The sequence below is a fragment of the Diabrotica virgifera genome, chromosome 1 (assembly GCF_917563875.1).
Source record: "Diabrotica virgifera virgifera chromosome 1, PGI_DIABVI_V3a".
Taxonomy (NCBI): domain Eukaryota; kingdom Metazoa; phylum Arthropoda; class Insecta; order Coleoptera; family Chrysomelidae; genus Diabrotica; species Diabrotica virgifera.
The window spans coordinates 81,687,331-81,708,964 of NC_065443.1; the positions used below are offsets into that span (position 1 = coordinate 81,687,331).

At 33.0% G+C, this 21,634-nt stretch overlaps 1 protein-coding gene across 1 annotated transcript in view; it reads left to right on the top strand.

Annotated features, from left to right (window-relative positions):
* Window positions 1-21,634, top strand: part of LOC114332670 (nose resistant to fluoxetine protein 6-like) — a 60,954-nt gene that overhangs the window by 33,436 nt on the left and 5,884 nt on the right. The window contains exons 7-11 of the mRNA XM_028282499.2: window positions 10,516-10,684; window positions 12,488-12,684; window positions 16,921-17,023; window positions 17,939-18,125; window positions 20,397-20,539. Of these exons, the coding sequence (XP_028138300.1) occupies window positions 10,516-10,684; window positions 12,488-12,684; window positions 16,921-17,023; window positions 17,939-18,125; window positions 20,397-20,539 (799 nt within the window). The remainder of the gene's footprint in view (window positions 1-10,515; window positions 10,685-12,487; window positions 12,685-16,920; window positions 17,024-17,938; window positions 18,126-20,396; window positions 20,540-21,634) is intronic.

The window sequence follows — 21,634 nt, forward strand, 5'->3', positions numbered from 1 at the left end:
CTAGCCTGGCCTTTTTACATATCAGAGCTATTTCTGTGCAATTTTAGATACTACTTTCATTGTTGCCAATAGAAGAAATATATCAAAATATTAACTTTAGAACATTAAAAGGGTAAACCCTGTAGTTGGCTGTATACCTTTGTTAAGACAACGTAGAATGAAGTAAACACTTCTGTTGTATATAGGTATATTATAAATTTATTAAAAATTTTTTAAAATTCATCCACAAGGGAGTGGTTGTACAAAACGTTTTCGGTCAAACTGACCATCCTCAGTGTAAACCTGGAAATAAGTGAACCACTTAGATTGAAATGCAAAAGGGTGAAATTTTGACAGTTAAAAAAGAAAATGTGGTTACTTACGTCCAGTGTACAAGTAATTGAAACTAGCCACTTGAACCTTTTACACCTATTCAAGTGGCTAGTTTCAATTACTTGTACACTGGACGTAAGTAACCACATTTTCTTTTTTAACTGTCAAAATTTCACCCTTTTGCATTTCAATCTAAGTGGTTCACTTATTTCCAGGTTTACACTGAGGATGGTCAGTTTGACCGAAAACGTTTTGTACAACCACTCCCTTGTGGATGAATTTTAAAAATTTTTTAATAAATTTATAATATACCTATATACAACAGAAGTGTTTACTTCATTCTACGTTGTATTAACTTTAGAGATTTCACTTGGAAATTTCAGTCCATAATTAAAAATATTCAAATATAAATCACAAATTATTACATCCGATAAATACCATTTAAATTTACACAATAAGGGTTAAGTTTTTTTCTAAACTATAAATTTTGTCATATTGGCAACATGAATTTTGACAGGACTTGCATCAAAATAGCATGAAAAATAGAACATGTTTAGTTTTTCGTCTAGCACAGGAATTGCATGGAAATAGCGCGTAGGCATGCGCAGTAGCGTGATCTGTCTTGCATGGCTCTTGCCTAGCATGAAAATAGCATAATGTAAAACTGTCTTAACAACTATGGTTTTGAAGGGAATTGAGCTTGACATAATATGGGGTTTATGCGGAATCGCCTATATTTTTGTCGCTTATATTTTGGACTACTGTGATTTTAATGGAAGTTTCTTACGCAAGGAACGTAGGTAATTAGTCCTTCGATCCATAGATGGCGATGGTATAAGTCCATTTCCGAAAAAAAAGGACAACTGGGGTTTTTGCAAAGAACGCCTCAATTGATTTGTTAGCCTTTCATGAAACTCTCATGCAAAAATCAGAGTGCTATTTACTACCAATATAATACCTATCATTAGACATGTTCTACGTGTCGGACTTATTAAAATGCCCAACATATTTATCGGACAAACATTTTTTCATATATTATATAATTGTAGGGGACCCCAAGCGGGGATTTTTGCAGTTACTCGAGCGCGTCAGATTATCATATGGGGAGAAACGTGGGACCCTGCAGATGTACCTCTACCATATATTGGCTCTTAATACAGGGGAGTTCGTTCAGGGAAGCCCGAAAAAATCTATCCTTAAAAATACTCGAAATTGTCAGATTAAGATAAGGTAAGTTAACTACATGCAAAAGAGTGTATATTTCACAAATCTGACGATTTGAGTGGGGCGTACGGAAATGTGTGTGTGTTTTGTGTTTTATTGGCACTGGTTTTCACAACCAACTGGCCAGTAAATTTCATAATTGTTTTTTAGACTATAACTTATCACTAACTCAGGGGAGTAATGTGTAGTGTGTGTTGAGTAAGTGTCTTGTTACTTTGCAAAGTCGACGTCATTGCCTTTGCAAAGAGACGCTAATAATTGTATCCGAACGTCTGCGGTCCCTCCGTACGGAAATGGGTGAGTCAAAAAGTTTCACAAAAAAAAAGCGAATATTTCGCGAAATGAACATCAGATCGAAAAACTAAAAACTACGTGTTCAATATTTTTCAAAAATCTATCGAAAGATACCAAACATAACCCCCACGGAGAGGGGTGGGGGTAAATTTAAAATTTTAAATACAAATCACGCGATATTTCGCAAAATAAACATAAGATCGAAAAACTACAAAATACACTTATTCAATATTTTTGAAAACTATCGAATGGTACCAATCACGACCCCCACGGAAATGGGGTGGGGGGTTACTTTAAAATCTTAAATGGGATCCCCCATTTTTTATTGCAGATTTGGATTCTTTGCATAAAAATATGTAAGCAACTTTTATTCGAAACATTTTTTCGACTTATGGATAGATGGCGCTATAATCGGAAAAAACGATTATTGGAAATGGAAAATTATAAAATGGGAAGTCCCCACTAAAATGGAAAATTTTACTTAACTTTTTTTGGTTTTGGGACCTAATAATCACAACCCAATAGGTTCCCAAAGCGCTCGAGTGACTGCACATTTAGCATACTTTGCTCTCCTACCATAAAGTTTGCTATTGAATAAGCTTAAAAACAACCTGATAGTATTCACAATCATAAACTTGTCAGGATGACACGTTCCACAATTAAAATCACGTTCCACAATTAAAACTTCATGTGTTCCAGTACGTGTACTACTCTTTAAATAATACAATTTTTGGAAAGTCAGAAATAAGCAACAAAACTAAACTCAGAGTATATAACAGCATAGTAAATCCGATAATGACAAATGGGGCGGAAACATGGATTGTCCAAAAGAAACATGAATCAATGATAAACGCGACCGAGATGAAATACATGAGAAGAATAGCCGGAGTTACGAAGTTTGACAGATTCAGAAATGAAGATATAAGAAGAGAGCTGGAACAAGAACCGATAATTAGGAAGATCGAAAACAAACAATTAAGCTGATTTGGACACATACAACGAATGGAGCAAAATAGACTTACAAAGAAGGTACATGAAGCCAAAATGGGAAACAAAAGAAAAAGGGAAGGCCGAGGAAGACATGGATGGACCAGATCCAAGATATAGGTGAAAGGAGACACATCAGTATGATGGATATGAAGAACCTGGCCACCAATAGAAGCAATTGGAAGAAGTGGATAAAAGGCGGAACCCGACATCCGACGCCCTGAATGGCACTAAGGATTATGAGAAAGAAGAAGAAGAAGTGTTCCAGTATTCCCATACATCAACCAACCAGCTTGCTATCAACCAACTTTTTTGGTACGCGGGATCCAGGCCTATACTGCTGATAAGAATTATTAACAATAAACTGTTGTAGTTCAACATTTTAGATGAAATAGTAGCCTCATATTCGTGTTCATGGGCGCCCATACCCATGGGCAGGGGGACCGTGCCCCCCTTAGCTTTTCGGATGCTGTTAACTATATATGATTATCCAAAGTACCGTAAAACGGGGCTACCTGATAAAATTTTTTGAAACTTCCTTCTGCCACCAAATAAGTTAAAGATATTTTTGAAAGTAAAAATTATTGTGATGGTCGAAATGGTCTATAGATAATTTTTCCTTATTAAAAAAGTGTTTTGGCTTCTCCATTTTTGCAAAAAAAAATATTAATTGTTAATTTTCAAGTAGGCCCTCGGTGGGATTACTTGAGAGTAAGCCTTTAAAAACGTAGTATTTAAAATAGCCCCTTTGTAGGGGCTACTTGAAATAGCAAAATGAAATAAAAACCTATTGTGTCTGAGTTTCATTAAAATCGATAAAAATCACGGTTTTATTAATCGTCGTACTTAACGACAGCTTCGGGAATCACATTTTCTAATACTCTTGACAAATTGTCAAAATATGTATTAATCATTTTATGGTCGACTTTAGCTAGACTTTGTTTAATCGACTGCGATATTCTCTTCGACAGCTGTTCTTTGTGCTGATTTAGGAACTGCTCCATCCAATCTGCACAGGTCGATTATTTTTTAAAGTTTTTACTTGTGCACCTTTTCTATTTAAATAGTTTTCAACCAAACTCTATATACTGGAGGGACCAAAGGGAAAACCCCATTCTGAAGCCTTACCAATAGCTTTAACAAGGGCTTTTTCATCTGCATCTGATATCGCAGTAGGATGATCAGGATTTTGGGAATTGAAATTGTTAATTTTTCTATATAAAGTTACATTGGTATTATTCGCTTAGTTGCATTAAAGGAAAACTCAGAAACTCCTTATGGAAAAGTGGTCCCGGTCAAATTTAATGAAAGTTTGGTCAATGATACTTCTTGATGTGTAGATTAAAAAAGTCCATGGCACCTGGGTCTGAATAACTACTATTCTCGAGTTACAGCATTCTGAAGTTATTGGATTCGGGTGCTCGGTTTACGTTAAGTGCACTAATTTACGGTCAAGTGAACGAAAATATTTATTATTAGAAGAAGAGAAACTCATGTTCTTCATACATACTTGCGTGTTGTATATGAATTTATGGTCAAAAATAGTTGGATCGTATTTTAGTCTTCAGAAAACCTCCGAAAAGTCTTCAGAAAACTAAAGAAGTGCGGTATAAAATGTGCTGCTAGATCGATATAAGCATTATCATGTTTTCGTGAATGCTTCTACTGAACAGTGGCGGATCTAGGGAAGATAGGGGTAATTCCACCGGTAACATGTTCCTGAATTAATGAAATAACTTTATTTAACGAAAATGAACGAGATGGAGCCATCAAAACATATTTATAACCAAAGAGCGTATAGAGTGACGAAAAGACGTAAGCCCAGAGCACGGGCGCCCATATAGAAATTTTTAGGGGGGTGGCAAACGTGAAGATGTTGCACATTATATTTTTTATACTTTGAATAACCATATATAATTCAAAGCACCCGAAAAGCCAGGGGGGCCACGGCCCCCCTGCCCATGGGTATGGGCGCCCATGGCTCAGAGTACGATTTAAGGACCAGAGAAAAATCGGGTTTAAATCATCTTCGACTATTCGTATGTTAACATTTTGCTGATTTCGGTTAGATGCATCATACGTCGTGTTAACTAACGACCTATCAGGATACTTAACATTGGGTTGATGTCTTGCAAAGCCTAAAAACCATAACACACTGGTGATATGAGCACAAGTACCTACAGTTCTCGCACCAGATTGACAGGTACAGTAGTACCCGTTAATCGGTTCTTCTACAGGCTCATCTTCATTATTATCTTCATCAACCGTACAGAAAATGAATACTTGGTGTTTTGTAGATTGCCGAAACCTAGAAAACATTCGAACTCTTATGAATCCCGGTTCATCCATATTCTCATCAATTTGAGACTCTTCGTCATTTTCTCTTATTATTTTATCTTGTATGTAAGATGGTGCCAGTTTAATTTGATATATCCAAATCGTATAATCGTAAGGTCTTTTAGGTAGTCTAAGTCGAAAACAGGAAAGTTAGCAAAATCATGATTATGAAGCCTTCTCCATTGACTATTTCTTCTAATCAGATTATCAGTCTCAACTCTAGCTTGTACAACATTGGGAATTAGTAACCTCTGTAATAACTGTTCAGCTGCTTCAGCTGTAGCACCTTGCATGTGGATCGGTGGGTGATACTTATTTAATAGTGCACCAGCAATACGGTAAAAATCATTTAGTAGTTTTTTTGCATGGTGCATGTTTATAGGATTGGCAAAGAATTTAAAGACAGAGCGTAAATGACCATTTCTTTCTTCTACAATCCATCAATTTTTCGTAATAATGCGTGAGTTATTAGCATCTTCAGTTGAAAGTTGCTTTTGTCCACGTGGCAAAAGGGCTGGCATCTTATGTTCGATACCTAGTAATTGTAAAAATGGTATACAATCTCGATATCCTCTGTCTACCAGGAGTATGTCTCCATTTTGGAACCAATCTCTTAAATAATTTCCATCTCTGTTAAATTCATGTTGAAGAATGTTGGCATCATTAATTATTGTACGAATCAGAAAAGTATGGTCCAAAAATCGATAAAATATAGTCATCATGTGCTACAACTAATGTTGGTTTTAAAACATTGTGCATTGAATAATATTGTCGAAATACTTGAAAACAGTTGCTTTTATGTAAGTAGGCATATGTTGTATCTACTAATGCAATCACCTTTGGTTCATTCGGATTCGGATTGTACAAAATATTTGAGTAAGCCGTTACATGTTGCTGAATGAATTGGTTCCTTGGTATTGCTTGGGGCCCAATATTTTGCACAACAGACCTTTGAATTAGTGATCTTCGAACACATTCTACTGTTATACTAACATATTGTCTAGTATAATAACCAAACAAAACCCTGAGAAAACTGTCACTCAAACCTTGTCTCAACTTACATAGAAACATCAGTAAATCTCTTTTATTAATATATCTGTCTTTACCGTTTTTGAAAACAGGATCACAATAAGTAAATAGTTCCTCGAATTGTTCTTTAGTTACTGGAGCCAAACATTGAAAATCTTCATTATCTAAATTATCAATATTTAGACCTTTTATTTCTTTAGCAACGCAGATTCTAAGTTCGCCTAAGAACAATTCTAATTCTGGACCTTTGATTTTATATGGTCGTTTAGTGAAACCTAGACCAGGTAACAAAATATCAGGAACTAGGCCCTTTTCATTTAAATGTCCTACACAGACTCTGACGTCGTAAGGTACGAAAATATTTCTTTTGATAAAAATGTTCACCCTACAAGACATTGACATTCGCTGAATATCATTAGTAGCATTACAAAATAAACATATAGCATTAGCTGTTTGTGTTAACACATTCAGTTTAAGGCAAGTTGGATCCTCTTCAAGTAACGATATTTCATTTCTAATGTAATTATTACAGTTAATGCACAGTTTTGAAGCTTCATTCAATTTCAAGGGTGGAAGATTCAGTGATTCACGTCTTGCGACAGCTATTTCACGTTGGGGCTTTCACGTTGCAACCTAGGCTGACTGTGAGCCATAGTATTGTTTCCAGTCAAATATGATCTATAAATATTTATTAAAGTTTATACTAACAACTAATGAATACTAACACTACTGAACTAACTGAACTGAACTAAACTAACACTATGAACTTTATATAGATACTAATAAATACTAATAACTGAAAAAATAGCTAACAAATGGTATAGTTTGAAAAGATTTTGAAATAAACTTGTGTAATATGTGTTTGATACTTGACAACTCATAGCATCAACAAACCTTTAAACTGTCATTGAGACAACTCAAGTGCTGAAAGTTATGTGCCATCTAGTGACAAATCTGTGTACACTAGTAGCTTTTGAAGATGTAACTTAGTCTTTGCCTATTGCAAATGCGTATAATATATGTAAGTATCAGGATTATATCTAACCATTTAAGTAAATAGACGAAATGACAAATCATATTTCATTTTTGTTTGCTTAAAAAAATACAGAGAGAAAAGTTTATTATGATTATACCTAAGTATGAATATTATAGTTGTTATAAAAATAGCCCTACAACATTATTCTCAATAATATTTTGTATTAAAAAGCTCATCATCATTGGCTGTAGAACCCCTGGTGGACCTCGGTATGTTCGAGAATCAGCTTCCATTTCTTTCTATCCTCCGCCTTGGTTTTCCAATTTCGTACTCTTAACACCCGTAAGCCCTGTTTCACATTATAAGAATTTTGATCGTGCGATGGTTACAATCTACATAGTGGCTCGAGCAATCATATGGAATCTTTCTCCTTTTACCGCTTGAAACGTTCGGTGAAGGGAGAAAGATTCCTCGGGCCACTATGTAAAGTTCAACCATCGCATCGTACGGTCAAAATTCTTATAATGTGAAACAGCCATAACTCATCTTCTCTGGTCCTTAAATCGTACTCTGGGCCATGGGCGCCCATACTCATGGGCAGGGGGGGCTGTGGCCCTCCTGGCTTTTCGAGTGCTTTGAATTATATATGGTTATTCAAAGTATACAAAATATAATGTGCAACATCTTCACGTTTGCAACACCCCTAAAAATTTTTATATGGGCGCCCGTGCTCTGGGATTACGTCTTTTCGTCATTTTTGTTAAATAAAATTATTTAATTAATTCTGGAACATGTTATCGGTGGAATTACCCCTATCCCCCCTAGATCCGCCACTGTTCAGTAGTTTTCTAAAGATAAAGCCGAACTGCAGTTTTGCTGGTATTGCATAACTGAGAAGCATTCATGAAAACATGATAATGCTTATATCGATCTAGCAGCACATTTTATACCGTACTTCTTTAGTTTTCTGAAGACTTTTCGGAGGTTTTCTGAAGACTAAAATACGATCCAACTATTTTTGACCACAAATTCATATACAACACGCAAGTATGTATGAAGAACATAAGTTTCTCTTCTTCTAATAATAAATATTTTCGTTCACTTGACCGTAAATTAGTGCAATTAACGTAAACCGAGCACTCGAATCCAATAACTTCAGAAGGCTGTAACTCGAGAATAGTAGTTATTCAGACCCAGGTGCCATGGACTTTTTTAATCTACACATCAAGAAGTATCATTGGCTAAACTTTCATCAAATTTGACCGGGACCACTTTTCCATAAGGAGTGTTGCCTGCCTTTTTTATACCTTCGCACGGCATTGTTTAAGTCCTCTTGACTATAATTCCGATAGGATCTGCTTCCGACTTTTCTTTCATAAATTCTTACCATTTTCAAATAGCCCCTAAAATGAAATTAAATCATAAAGTCGCCGCCACTGGTGTCAAAATTTAAATTAGGCCTAAAGAAAGGTTAGATTCGGGATTAGGGATTAATGCAAGTTAGGCAAGCGAAATCTTAACAACTTACCGATAGAAATAGCAATTCTGCAAATGGAAGTATTCATCATTATTATCATCATTCTCTTTGCCTTATCCCTATTCGGGGTCGGCTTCCCTAATTGCATTTCTCCACACAATTCTATCTTGGGTCATATCAATGTTAATCCCCTTTACCAACATGTCCTGCCCTATCGTCTCCCCCCAGGTCTTCTTTGGTCTTTCTCTCCTACTCCTTCCAGGAATCTGCACTTCAGCTATTCTTCGTATTGGGTGATTAACGTCTCGACGTTGAACATGACCAAACCATCTTAACCTGTGCTCTCTCATTTTGGCATCAATTGGTGCCACACCTAGACTTCCCCTAATATACAGGGTGTCCAGAAACTCTACCGACAAACGAAGACAGGAGATTGCTCAGATAATTTTAAGATATTTTAGCCCAATTCACCTAGTCCGAAAATGCTTCCTAAAGGAGCTAGAGCTCTTTGAAGATGGCGTCTTGTAAGTAGTTTTTCTTAAATAACTCCAGAACGCTTCTATTGAGAAAAACGAAAATTGGTACACAAATTTATCTTCCAGAGATAAATCGACTCCATGCATTGCGAATTTCTAGTACTGGTCATAGGCTTCCGTTTTGGGTAGGGCAACAATTATTTTATCGCATAACTTTTTTATCTTTAATTTTTAAGCATTTTTGACTCTGGATTATTAAATTGTGAGATATTCTAAAACTAAAAGGTACTCTTGTTTTAGGTCGATAGAATACACCGTTTTCTAGAAAAATCGATTTGAAAATTTTAATTTTTTTGAATTTCCAAAAAAAAATTTGAAAAAAAAAACTATTTAGAAATCTGAAAACTGGTACGTTTATTTATATTTCAGAGATGAATCGATTTCATTAACTGCGAATTTCTAGTACGGGTCATATGCGTCCGTTTTGGGTAGGTCAGCGGTTATTTTATCGCATAACATTTTTGTCTTTCATTTTTAAGCATTTTTGACTCTAGATTATTAAGTTATGAGGTATTCTAGTACTAAAAGTTACTGTTGCTTTAAGTTGATAAAATACACCGTTTTTTTTGAAAATTTTTTTCAATTTTTATTCAAATTCAAAAAACGAAAAATTTTCAATTCGATTTTTCTAGAAAACCGTGTGTCCTATGGACTTAAACCAAGAGTACCTTTTAGTACTAGAATACCTCACAATTTAATAATCCAGTGTCAAAAATGCTTAAAAGTTAAAGACAAAAAAGTTATGTGATAAAATAACCGTTGCCCTACCCAAAACGGACGCCTATGATCGGTACTAGAAATTGGCAATAGATGGAATCGATATATCTCTGGAAGATAAATATACGTACCAATTTTTGTTTTTCTAAATTGAAGCGTTCTGGAGGTATTTAAGAAAAACTAATTACAAGAAGCCATCTTCAAAGAGCTCTAGCTCCTTTAGGAATCATTTTGGACTAGGCGAATTAGGCTAAATTGTCTTAAAATTATCTGAAGAATCTCCTGTCTTCGTTTGTCGGTAGAGTTTCTGGACACCCCGTATACTCATTTCTAATTTTATTTTTTCTTTTCTTTTGCAAATGGAAGTATTCATGTCACAAAAAATGCTTATTTTTGTAATATTTTTCTTTTCATATACGCACACCGGCAAACACATAATCAACAATGATAAGTCGTGGGCAGGCATACTACCCCGATATTTTCAAGAAGCCCCGTTTTACGGTATACAAAATATAATGTGCAAAATCTTTACGTCTGCCCCCCCCCCCCATGAAATTTTTTATATGGACGCCCGTATTAGTGTTATGTATATTTTTAATTTATATCTAGATACTTTTTTATTTTAGATTAACTCCAGCTTTGGCTATGGTATATTTTTTCCAAACCACAATAATCAAACATATGAATGACACCCCCGTTTATTATGCACTCAACAAACGAGTCATTGAAACTTGTCGTACACATTGGTTGTCATTCTTTTTATATCTTCAAAATTATGTTAATTACGATGATGTTGTAAGTATGAATTATATTTTTAATATCAATAATAATAACCTATAAGTTACAGTCAAGTTGATTCTCAGTTAGAGTTGACTATTCCTAGTTCGAGTCAACTCCAACTAAAACGAGCAGTAAGAGTTGATTTGAAAAATCTAACTCAACATTTACTAGTTGAAGTAGACTCTTCCTAACTCTTGTTAGTGAAAATAGATCGCGGGAAAAGAGAATCAACTCTTACTAGTTTGAGTTGACTATGCCTGGATCCATTCAGTGCTTTTTTGATGAGTGCACCTGCACATCTCTTTGTTTTGACTGTTTCAACTACTTATCACGATTTGAAGATATCCAGTAACATTTTATTTCTAGAATCGGTTGTTTGTGTTTATGTTGTTAAAGAATCAACTCTTACTAAATGGCATTAGGATGAGTATACTTTTTCTAGTTGGAGTCTACTTTTACTAGTAAATGTTGAATAAAAAGCTTAATTTTATATTAAAAGCAACTTTTACTAAAACCAGCCGTTTGAGTTGACTCGAACTAGGAATGGTCAACTCCAACTGGATAATAAATTTAACCTTGTAACATATATATTAAATATTAGAACAACTAGAAAAAGAAAAAAGGAAAAGTTTACAGAGCGTAAAAGATTTGCAGATTTGGTATAGCGCATAGGACAGAAAAAGATATTATTAAATCGTTTTCGTTTATGGCCATCAAAGTAGATGTTACTTTTGTAGCTAACCATTTGAAGTGCGAAATAATCAGGAGACATTCGTTGGCCGTTCTGTTCCGGACCTTGGTTAGCTTTGTTAATCGAGAACAAAAGAGAGAAACTTTTGTTTTCTATACTTCCACAAAATTTATTATTTACAACTAAGTGACTACAGCTGTTTCGGCAGAGTGCCTTTCTCAAGTGATATAATTTACAATGTGTTTGCCTTTTTAAGTCTTCTTAGAGAAAGGCACTCTGCCGAAACAGCTGTAGTCACTTAGTTGTAAATAATAAATTTTGTGGAAGTATAGAAAACAAAAGTTTTCAGTGTTTTATTGTGAGATAAAATGAACTTCCATCAAGTAACGGTCGAATCCATCAATTATAGAGAGAAACTTGTAAGTCATTTCTTGAAATTTCGGGATTTTGGTTGATTTGAAAGGACTTAAAGATGATTGGTATATCATATATCTAGCTATGTATTATAGCAAACTCACCTGTATTTCGAGTTAAACCGTTGTTCTATGTTCATTTCTATGTCGTATTCATAAGCTTTTTCTTGTATCGTTCTTAATATGAATGTATATTAACTGTAGTGGCTCTATTTCATCTGAATCCTTTTTGATAATGACCAATTATATTTTCAGAGTATTCTAACAATATATCGCAGCTGTATTTTATTCTAACTTTAACTCTCACTCTTGGATATTATATTCGAGCTCGAAACGCAAGTCTCTAATTTTCAACTTATATAGGGAAACCATGATCACACAATTTATTTACGAATCTCACTTCTCACACCAATGTTATGTTTTTATTTATTTATTAACTTTCTTTTAATTGAAAACACTTAATTTATAGTCTTCATTTTTAATTTATTTACGCACTAAAACGTCGAAAAATCGATATTATGACTAAATCTGGTTCATTCAAATCCTCTCTTATATACGCTACGCTTCTGAAGTCTAGAACACCATGGAAGGGTAGTCGTGTTCCACGTTTATCTCGTTGATTCTACAGATGGAGAGTAAGGCTCACGTTGCAAGAAATTAACTTGCTTTAAAATGAATGTGTATTTATTAATTATGTACCCCTATTACTTTTAGTGTGTCATACCGAGCTGGTATTTATCAGCAGATATGCAGTTGTTCATAATTGCTAATATAATCTTAATACCATTATCTGTAATACTTGCGAAAAGCAGCAAAAACTTCAAATTAGTAATGGGAATTTGCTGGACATTAAATATATTATTTACTGTATTACCCTTAGCTGCTAGACTTATATGGACAGAATACGACAAGTAAGTTTAATATTTTTTTATTAAGAGCGTAGGCGCAAAATTTCGGGCCAATGCTTTTTAAATGCATTCATTTTTTTTCGAATCCTGAGAAAACTAATAAGTATTTTACTGAAGACTTACAGGGTAAAAAAGAAAAGAATATTTAGTGTGATTTTTAATTTCAAATATCTCATTCAAACGAAACGCTGTTTATTCTAAGGGACTTTTAACCCTCGGTAATAATTCTCGCTAATCTTTCACTCTGCGCTTAAATTTTCTAAAATATTTATTAGCTTTTTCAGGATTCGAAAAAAGTTAATGCATTTAAAAAAGCATTGGTTAGAAATTTTGCGCCTACGCTCTTAAAAATAATTTTTTGTGTATAAACAAGTATTGTCGAAGCGAAGATCGGTGGAATATGCGCATTTTATCAATGAAATTCGATATTTTTAAGATATTCCAGAAGCCGCTACAGATAAAATGTTTTAACGACCTATTAATCATTCATAATTACTCAACGAATATTAGTACAGTTAAAATAATTAAGACGATAACCGGACAACATTGATTTAATGAGTAAAATTTAGTTTTTTTTACTTTAATGACAAAAAAAGCAAGCCATTAGCAGAACCCAATTAAAAATTATTTTGCACATCTTGAAACATTATTTGGTTGAAAAATCTCATTTTTGTTGGCAAAAAAAATATATTAATTTGTTTGGACTAAATTACAGTTGTGCTTATCTTAAAAAGGATATGTTACTATCAACATTCGCACAGTGTTGCCAAACTGAATTTTGTTATTTTGGGTGTAAATTTTTTCCACGGATCTCCGAGGGTACATTACTATACTACCATAAATATAATAAAATGTATACTAGTAAATCCATGATGACTTCAATTCTTACTATCCATTGTAATTCTTTATTATAACCTTATTGACAACAGTGTAACAGGAGAATTGAGAAAACACTACGTAGTCTGGGCTGATTATTGGAGAATAGGCCATTTTTGGGAAAAGTTATTTACCAGCAATTTTATTGCTCGAATCGAATTATAACATCCTATATATTAATAATATAGGTATGCAAAGTCCTCAGATAGTGTGCTACTTTTTTATAAACAAAATGGCGCATGGCTCTATAACTCCGAAGATTTTAACTTTACAACAAAAACAGTCAAATAAAAATTCACCGTGATTAAATTCTGCGTAGAGACGTGTTTTTCCCGATCTGCTCCGACGAAAATTTTCCTCGGAAAATGCGGGTTTTCCCAACAAAATCTTTAATTTTCAAATAAAGTTTTAGATAAGTAATTATCTACCAATAATTAAATAATTTGGTGACTTAAAAGCCTTCTTGGTTTAGATTATAGTTCCAGAAGCTGGTGAAAATTAAACGAATATTTTAGCAACAATTCAATTGTTAATTAAGAATTTATGGTCGCAATAATAACCAAAATAATTATGATACACTGATTAAACTTTGAAATCTTTTATTTATCTATTTAACATTTTGTCGACAAAATATAAATTTTTTATTTTTTTGCATAATCTTTAAATGTTTTAAAAAAAATAGTTATAAACAAATTAACGTTTCTCAGAAAGTTTTTATTATATTATAATTTTAAAAAATATCTTGAATATGAATGCTTTAAAACTTTTTTGCAACCATTTGCAAAAAAGTTATGAAACAGCAAAGTAAACATACGATTACTACGGCGTTTATAATTTTTTTAATTCTTTCAAAGCGTAGAAGTGAGTTTAAATTACAAGCTAATTATTTACAAAAAAATATCGATTATAAGTTTAATGGTTATATTTTAATTAAAGATTATAAATATATTTTTTTGTAATTTACACGCGCGAAAGTAGAATAATACAGTACTGTAGCTAAAATTTTCACTCGGTGCGACGACCGGCGGCCGCGCGACGTACACTTTTAATAAATAATGTATGCTGCGTGTCAGTCGCTTCGAGTGAACATTTTAGCTCCGACTCTGTATCAGGCCTACTTTTGCGCTAAAAATTACAAAAAAAAAGTATTTTTAATCTTTGATTAAAATATAACCATTGCACTAATTTTTGACATTCTTTGTGAGTAATTAGATTGTACCATAGACTCACTTTTAAGCTTTGAAATAATTAAAACAAATTATAAACAACGAAGAAATCGTATATTTACTTTGCTGTTTCATAACTTTTTTGCAAATGGTTGGATAAATTTTTTAAAGCATTAATTTTCAAGACCTATGAAATACGCATTTTAAGTATTTTTAAAATTAGAATATAATAAACAATTCTGAGAAATGTTAATTTGTTTATAACAATTTTTTTAAACATTTAAAGATTATGCAAAAAAATGAAAAATTTATATTTTGTCGACAAAATATTAAATAGGCATCACACCTTTATAATCTTTCTAAGTTTGATCAATGTCTCATGATTATTTTGGTTGTTATTGCGATGGTAAATTGTTAATTAACAATTTAATTGTTGCTAAAGTATTCGTTTCATTTTCACCGGCTTCTGAATTTATAATCTATACCAAGAAAGCTTTTATTTCACCAAGCTATATAATTATTGATAAATAATTAATGGCCCAAAAAAATTATTTGAAAATTCGAGATTTTGTTGGGAGACCCACATTTTCCGAGGAAAATTTTCGTCGGAGCAAATCGGGAAAAACATGCCTCTATGTAGAATTAAATTGGGGTGAATATTTAAGTGTTTTTGGTGTAAAGTTAAAATCTTCGGAGTTATAGAGCAATAATTGAAATAAATACGATTTGTCGGCGCCATTTTGTTTATAAAAAAAGTAGCACACTATCTGCGGACTTTGCATACCTATACTAATAATATATAGGATCTATATTCGATTCCAGTAATAAAATTGCTGGTAAATAACCTTTCTTTGTACTTTACTAATTAGACTAGCGTATTATAACTATTTTTTTTTCAAAATTTAAAGATTATGCAAAAAAAAAAGAAAAATTTATATTTTGTCGATAAAATATTAAATAAGCATCTCATCTTTATAATCTTTATAAGTTTGATCAATGTAACATGATTATTTTGGTTATTATTGCGATCATAAATTGTTAATTAACAATTGAATTGTTGCTAAAATATTCGTTTAATTTTCACCGGCTTCTGGAATTACAATCTATACCAAGAAAGCTTTGATGTCACTAAGTTATTTAATTATTGATTAATAATTAAGTACTTACCTAAAACTTTATTTGAAAATTAGAGTTTTTGTTAGGAAAACCCGCATTTTCCGAGGAAAATTTTCGTCGGAGCAAATCGTGAAAAACATATCTCTATGCAGAATTTAATTGCGGTGAATTTTTATTTGGGTGTTTTTGTTGTAAAGTTAAAAGCTTCGGAGTTATAGAGCAATAATTGAAAAAAATACGATTTGTCGGCGCCATTTTGTTTATAAAAAAAGTAGCACACTATCTGCGGGCTTTGCATACCTATATTATTAATATATAGAATCTTATAATTCGATTCCAGCAATAAAATTGCTGGTAAATAACTTTTCCATGAATTTTGCTAATTAACCCAGAGCAACGTTCCAGCTAGATGTGACACTGTCGACGAAATAATAATAACCATTAAAATACGAATATCCACCAATATTCTAAATTCTAAATTGTTTAATTCCTGCTTCCCTAATTATTTTACATCAAAAGTCATGAGAAACAATTTGTAGAGAACTATCTCTATTTAAAACGAATGTTAGATTTGTTTTACGAATTAAGCAGATTCCAAAATTTTGCAAAAATATAATGCTAACATAACACATTTGCTATTTGCTAACATAACACATTTGCATAAATGCATAACACATTTGCCAGAGTATTATTAGTCCAATCGTGAGAGATTTGTCTCTCAATGATGTCAAATTTTACTAAACTGTCTAACTAGAACTCCCAAAGAAGATATTTCTTCTTTCTTTTTCTTTTTTAACCCATTTCTATCCAACTTTGGACATTGGTCTTCCCCCAAATCTTTCCATATCTGTCTGTCCTTGGCTGCTATTTTCCAGTGAGTTCCTGCAGCTTTTACAATATCGTCTCTTCTTCCTGTCCACGGTCTCCAGTTTTGTATCTCAGCATTCCATCTTTTATCTTCCTGTCCCGCATTGTGACCGGCAAATCTCCACTTTAACCCTGTTACTGTTCCGTAACAGAACAGAACATATAAAGAAGATACATTTAATATTAAATACTATTGTTTCTATCATTGTTTTAGTCCATACGATACACATTCTAGAATTATTGACTACAGCATTGGTATAATGATGGGAATCTATATACGTGAAACGAAGAGTAGCAAATATTTAGTGAAATCTAAGGTAAGTAATTTTTGTACCGGCCGTATGTATTTTACATTCTATGAGTTAAAATGATTGAGCTGGAAGAAATTCCTCTTTGGCGGCAGGTGAGGAGAGAACAGAAAGAAAAAGCAATCAACTGCTTTTTCTTGGTTGCTTTTTTCTCTCTATGTATCAGGGTTGAAATACATTTTCCAAAGATGTCACAAAATAAACACATAAAATAGTTATCCTCACTAAATTTTAGAATGTATTTTGTCAATTATTTGGTTGTTAATATTTGTGTTATACATGTTGAGTGCCGTCAAGCTTTTTTAAATAATCTCACGACTAGTAAGTGTACTAATACAATGTAATATTTTGTACATACAGTAGAACCCCGATTATTCGGGTGCGAATTATCCGTGCTATGATTTTCTATTACTCGAGTCTCGTTTTTGAGCTTTTATCAAAATAGCGTCATCGTAAATCACTTGACGGAAACTCTATATGACGAAAGAGAGACTCATAATGGAAGATTTATTTTTTTCTGTATGTTTTATGGTAGGTACATATGTATGTGTATACGTACATATGTATTATACATAAGAAATACATGTTCGGATTATCCGTGCTTTTCAATTATCCGTGCCACCCTTCGGGGTCGAGGAGCACGGATAATCAAGGTTCTGCTGTATTTACACTTTTGTTTTATCTACATTACAGAATCTTGATAAAGGGATAAAATAATCTCGAAATCTAGACAAAAAGTCAAAAGAGTGTGTCTTTGATATCCTGACCAACCTTCCTACTGCAACCCTAATAAACTAGTAGTGTTATTTAAAATAATCCCTTTGCTGGAGATGACCAGTACTCTACATCCGTTTTTTTCTGCGTGAAGTACAAATTTTATAAATAGCTATTTTGGTATTGAAATAAAATTATATTATTTTACAGATCGTGAATTTTGTTATATGGATTATTGTGCTCACTTCAATGGGTGCTTGCGCTATTCTATATCAAGAGGTTGTTTATTCATTAAGATACTCTCAGACTGTTCAAGCTTTCTACTACAGTTTTTCAAGACCAATCTGGTGTCTAGGATTAAGTTGGATAACATACTCTTGTTATCATGGTTACGGAGGTAAGTCAAAAACTAAGCAAGTAATTTACTCAACATTTTCTAAGATCCCAAACCACAAATTAGTTGTCATAACAGTCATCACTTGCAGATGGTTGTGATGGTGTTGAATTTTTCACCGATGAATGAAAAAGGTTATACAGTTTGCGGCAAAATAAACAGTACTTACTGAAATGAATATTGAAGTGTTTATGATTATTTATATATATTTAGTATACATGACATAGCCTTGCAAACATTAATGACGATGATGTTTCCGATAAAAGAGATGTTAGAGATGCCCTCTGGCACGAAAAAATCTTTAATTCTAGTCCGAAATTCCGGAATGTAAGATGATGGATCGGTCTGCCTCCTTCAGCTTCTCCATATGTAGGTACGCATCAGGTGGCGTTAGGTCTGGTAAGTGTGATGGGTATGGAAAATCACTGCCACGCGAAATAAGGCGATCCCCAAAATGATCGCACAGTATTCGAAGAGACTCCTTGACTGTGTGACAAGTTGCCCCGTCCTGCTAAAACCATTGTTGATTTTAAGCTTGGACCGTTTTCCGTATGACCGAAAACAGTACTTAACAGCACGATAAATTTTTTTTCTGCAAAACTGAGAACCACCTGAAAGCACCTAACATTAACACGACATTCACATACGCTATAATGATCTTCGGAAACCACTCAGTACGTTTCGGCGCATTGCGCATGACACATACACGTTTGAGCAGTGTTGCCAATCGGCGGATAATTATCCGATGTGCGTATCTTTTTGAGAGTTGTCGTATCTTCTTCGTATCCTTAAATAAATCGGATAGTTCGTATATTTTTCAGTGTATCTACCAATCTACTACAACAGACTAATAACAAAAATAAACTTAAAAAAAATCCGCTTCTCATTCATATATTCCCAACATCACATTAATTTTCTTTGGTTCCACCCAAATTTCTATAAATAACCTATATATTGGATGAATGTTAGCGACATCCTATACCTTTCATGGTAAATATCTAAGTAGGGACAGATAAGAAGGGACAAAACGACCTGTGCGAATTATTTTGTTTGGAATTTGCATCCACAAATGTTTCCACTTAAGGCATACTGATCCAATGCAAATTTCAAAAACAGGGATTCTGCCGTCCGATTTAATTTATGGGTTTTTAGTCTTTAAACTTATGATAGCTACTGCACGATTTAGTTTTATTTTTATTTCATGTAGTACAGTGCTTAAGTAAACGTCTGTTAAATAAGTTTTGGTTTGTGAAAATACTTTTTTATAATGGATAAATGGTGATATTAAAAAATGAAGCTAATATAATATATTTGTTTCCTAATTTAAAAAAAGTATTTTCATTGATATTCGTTCTACCATTCGTTTTACCAAACCCTAATGTCAACGGTGTAACTAGGAAGATCCTAAGGGGGGTTACAACTACATACTGGAGGGTCTCTTGCTAGGGGAATAGTAATGGTGTTAAGCGTATAGAGCTCAAAGTAATTCCCAATGGGGGGGTTACCACTTGGGGTTACAACCCCAAAACCCTCTGGTTACACCACTGGCTAGTGTAGAAAGGGTTTTCAGTAATGTATTCAATATAAAAACAGATAAAAGAAACCTCTTAAATACATCTACAATTAGGGCTTTAGGTATTGGCGACAAAAGATAGTGTCGGTAATACTGGCTGTGTAAAATTTACACCATCAAAAAAAATGTTACAATGTAACGTATGGCAAAATAAAAATAAGAATTTTGTACTTTATTATATTATGTTTTTTTGTGTGTTTTGCATTACGTACATGTTTAGGTTTTTAATTTTTTCACATTAAACACAAGGGGGGGGGGGGGTTACAAGTACTGGATGGTCTCTGGGAGGTATGGAATAGTAATGGTGTTAAGCGTAGAAAGCTCGAAGCACATCGAAATGAGGGGTTTATAACCCCCCAACCTCCTGGTTACGCCTACGAGCGTATCTTTTCGTGACAAATCGGATCTTTTTCGAGCGATCATCAGATAATCTAGAGAAATGCGGTTGGCAACCCTGCGTTTGAGGCATACTCATTTCAGTACTGTTTATGTTGCAGCATACCGTGTACCTATTTAGTTATACTTTTTCCTTTTATTAATGTCTTCATCAATACATCAATTATGCAAGCTAAACATTGCCATGAAGTAATTCTACTGCATATAAATCCCGAAAAAAATGTATCGTAAGATTCTCGACCTTATTTTTTCGTGCTATAACCACATGTTTCTTTTATTGTATATTTACACTTATATATTTGCAGGAATAGTTAACTGGATCCTAAGCAGACCAATCTTGCAAATAACGGCCAAGTTGTCTTACTGTATGTATCTTGTACATGGAATTGTCTTAACGCTCGTTTCTACGCAGTTTAGTACTAGGTTAACTTTTAGCCATTATAATGCGGTAAGGATAAAATATTATTTAAGAACCGTAAAATAAAAAGATATATGTATTTGCGAAATATTGTATACAGTATTTTTAATTGGTAAAGAACATTACCGAAATTTATTAAAGGTTGAAACTAGCACATTCATGTTGGGAAGTGCCAACAGAAGTGAATACTTGTTATGGAGGGATATTACTATTTATGTAGGTTAAAGAAATTTTACTGTAAAAATAAAATAAAAATTCCATTTTTATTCAATAAATTATTCAGTATTCCATTATTTAAATTTTACTGTATTTGGTTCTATTCGATTCGATTCTATTCGATTCGATGCCATTCAATTAAATTGGATTATTGGTTATTGGATTATTGGTTATTTAATTTTATTTAGTTTTTTATTTTATTAAAAAGTACAGTATGTCCCTGTAAGTTGTATCCATATGGAAAACATTTTTATTATTAATTTTAGGAAAAAAATTTAGTCTTCATAAAAAGCTCTGCATGGTCCAAAACCTAAGACCTTATTTTTTCCATCAAATATCATATTTTTGGAATATTATACGAGGTATATCAAAAATATCTATTATGAAAAGTTGTTTGGAATTAAAAACTATATTCTAGTATGCAATTATATCCTTCTAATTATTTTTTTTTTGAAAAATTATGGATAACTAACATTATTTTCAGTATATTGTTCTGAAGCTATTTCTTTGTGGCATTTTTACAATCAACTATTTTTAATGGAAAACGAGCCACAATTTTACCAAAAAAATGATTTTATTAACGTTTCGAAGCCCAAATCGGGTTTCGTTTTCAAAATACAAAACACCACTAAAATAAACAAAAATGTTGTTGCTAAGTAAAAAAATTCTTCTAATAATTTATTTAATCTGACTCATTTATAGTGGCAATTCAGACGTATATTATACATTTTAAAGTAGAAGACTTTAAAATGATATCGCCAATATTTATGAGTTGCGTTCCTGGGACGACTGTACTAAAAGATAGTTCATTCGATTACATGAAATCTATCCCAACTCAAGAATATCCGTCACAAAAAAATCATAGCATGTGATCTGTCTTTAAAAAGACAACCAAATGCAACGATGACA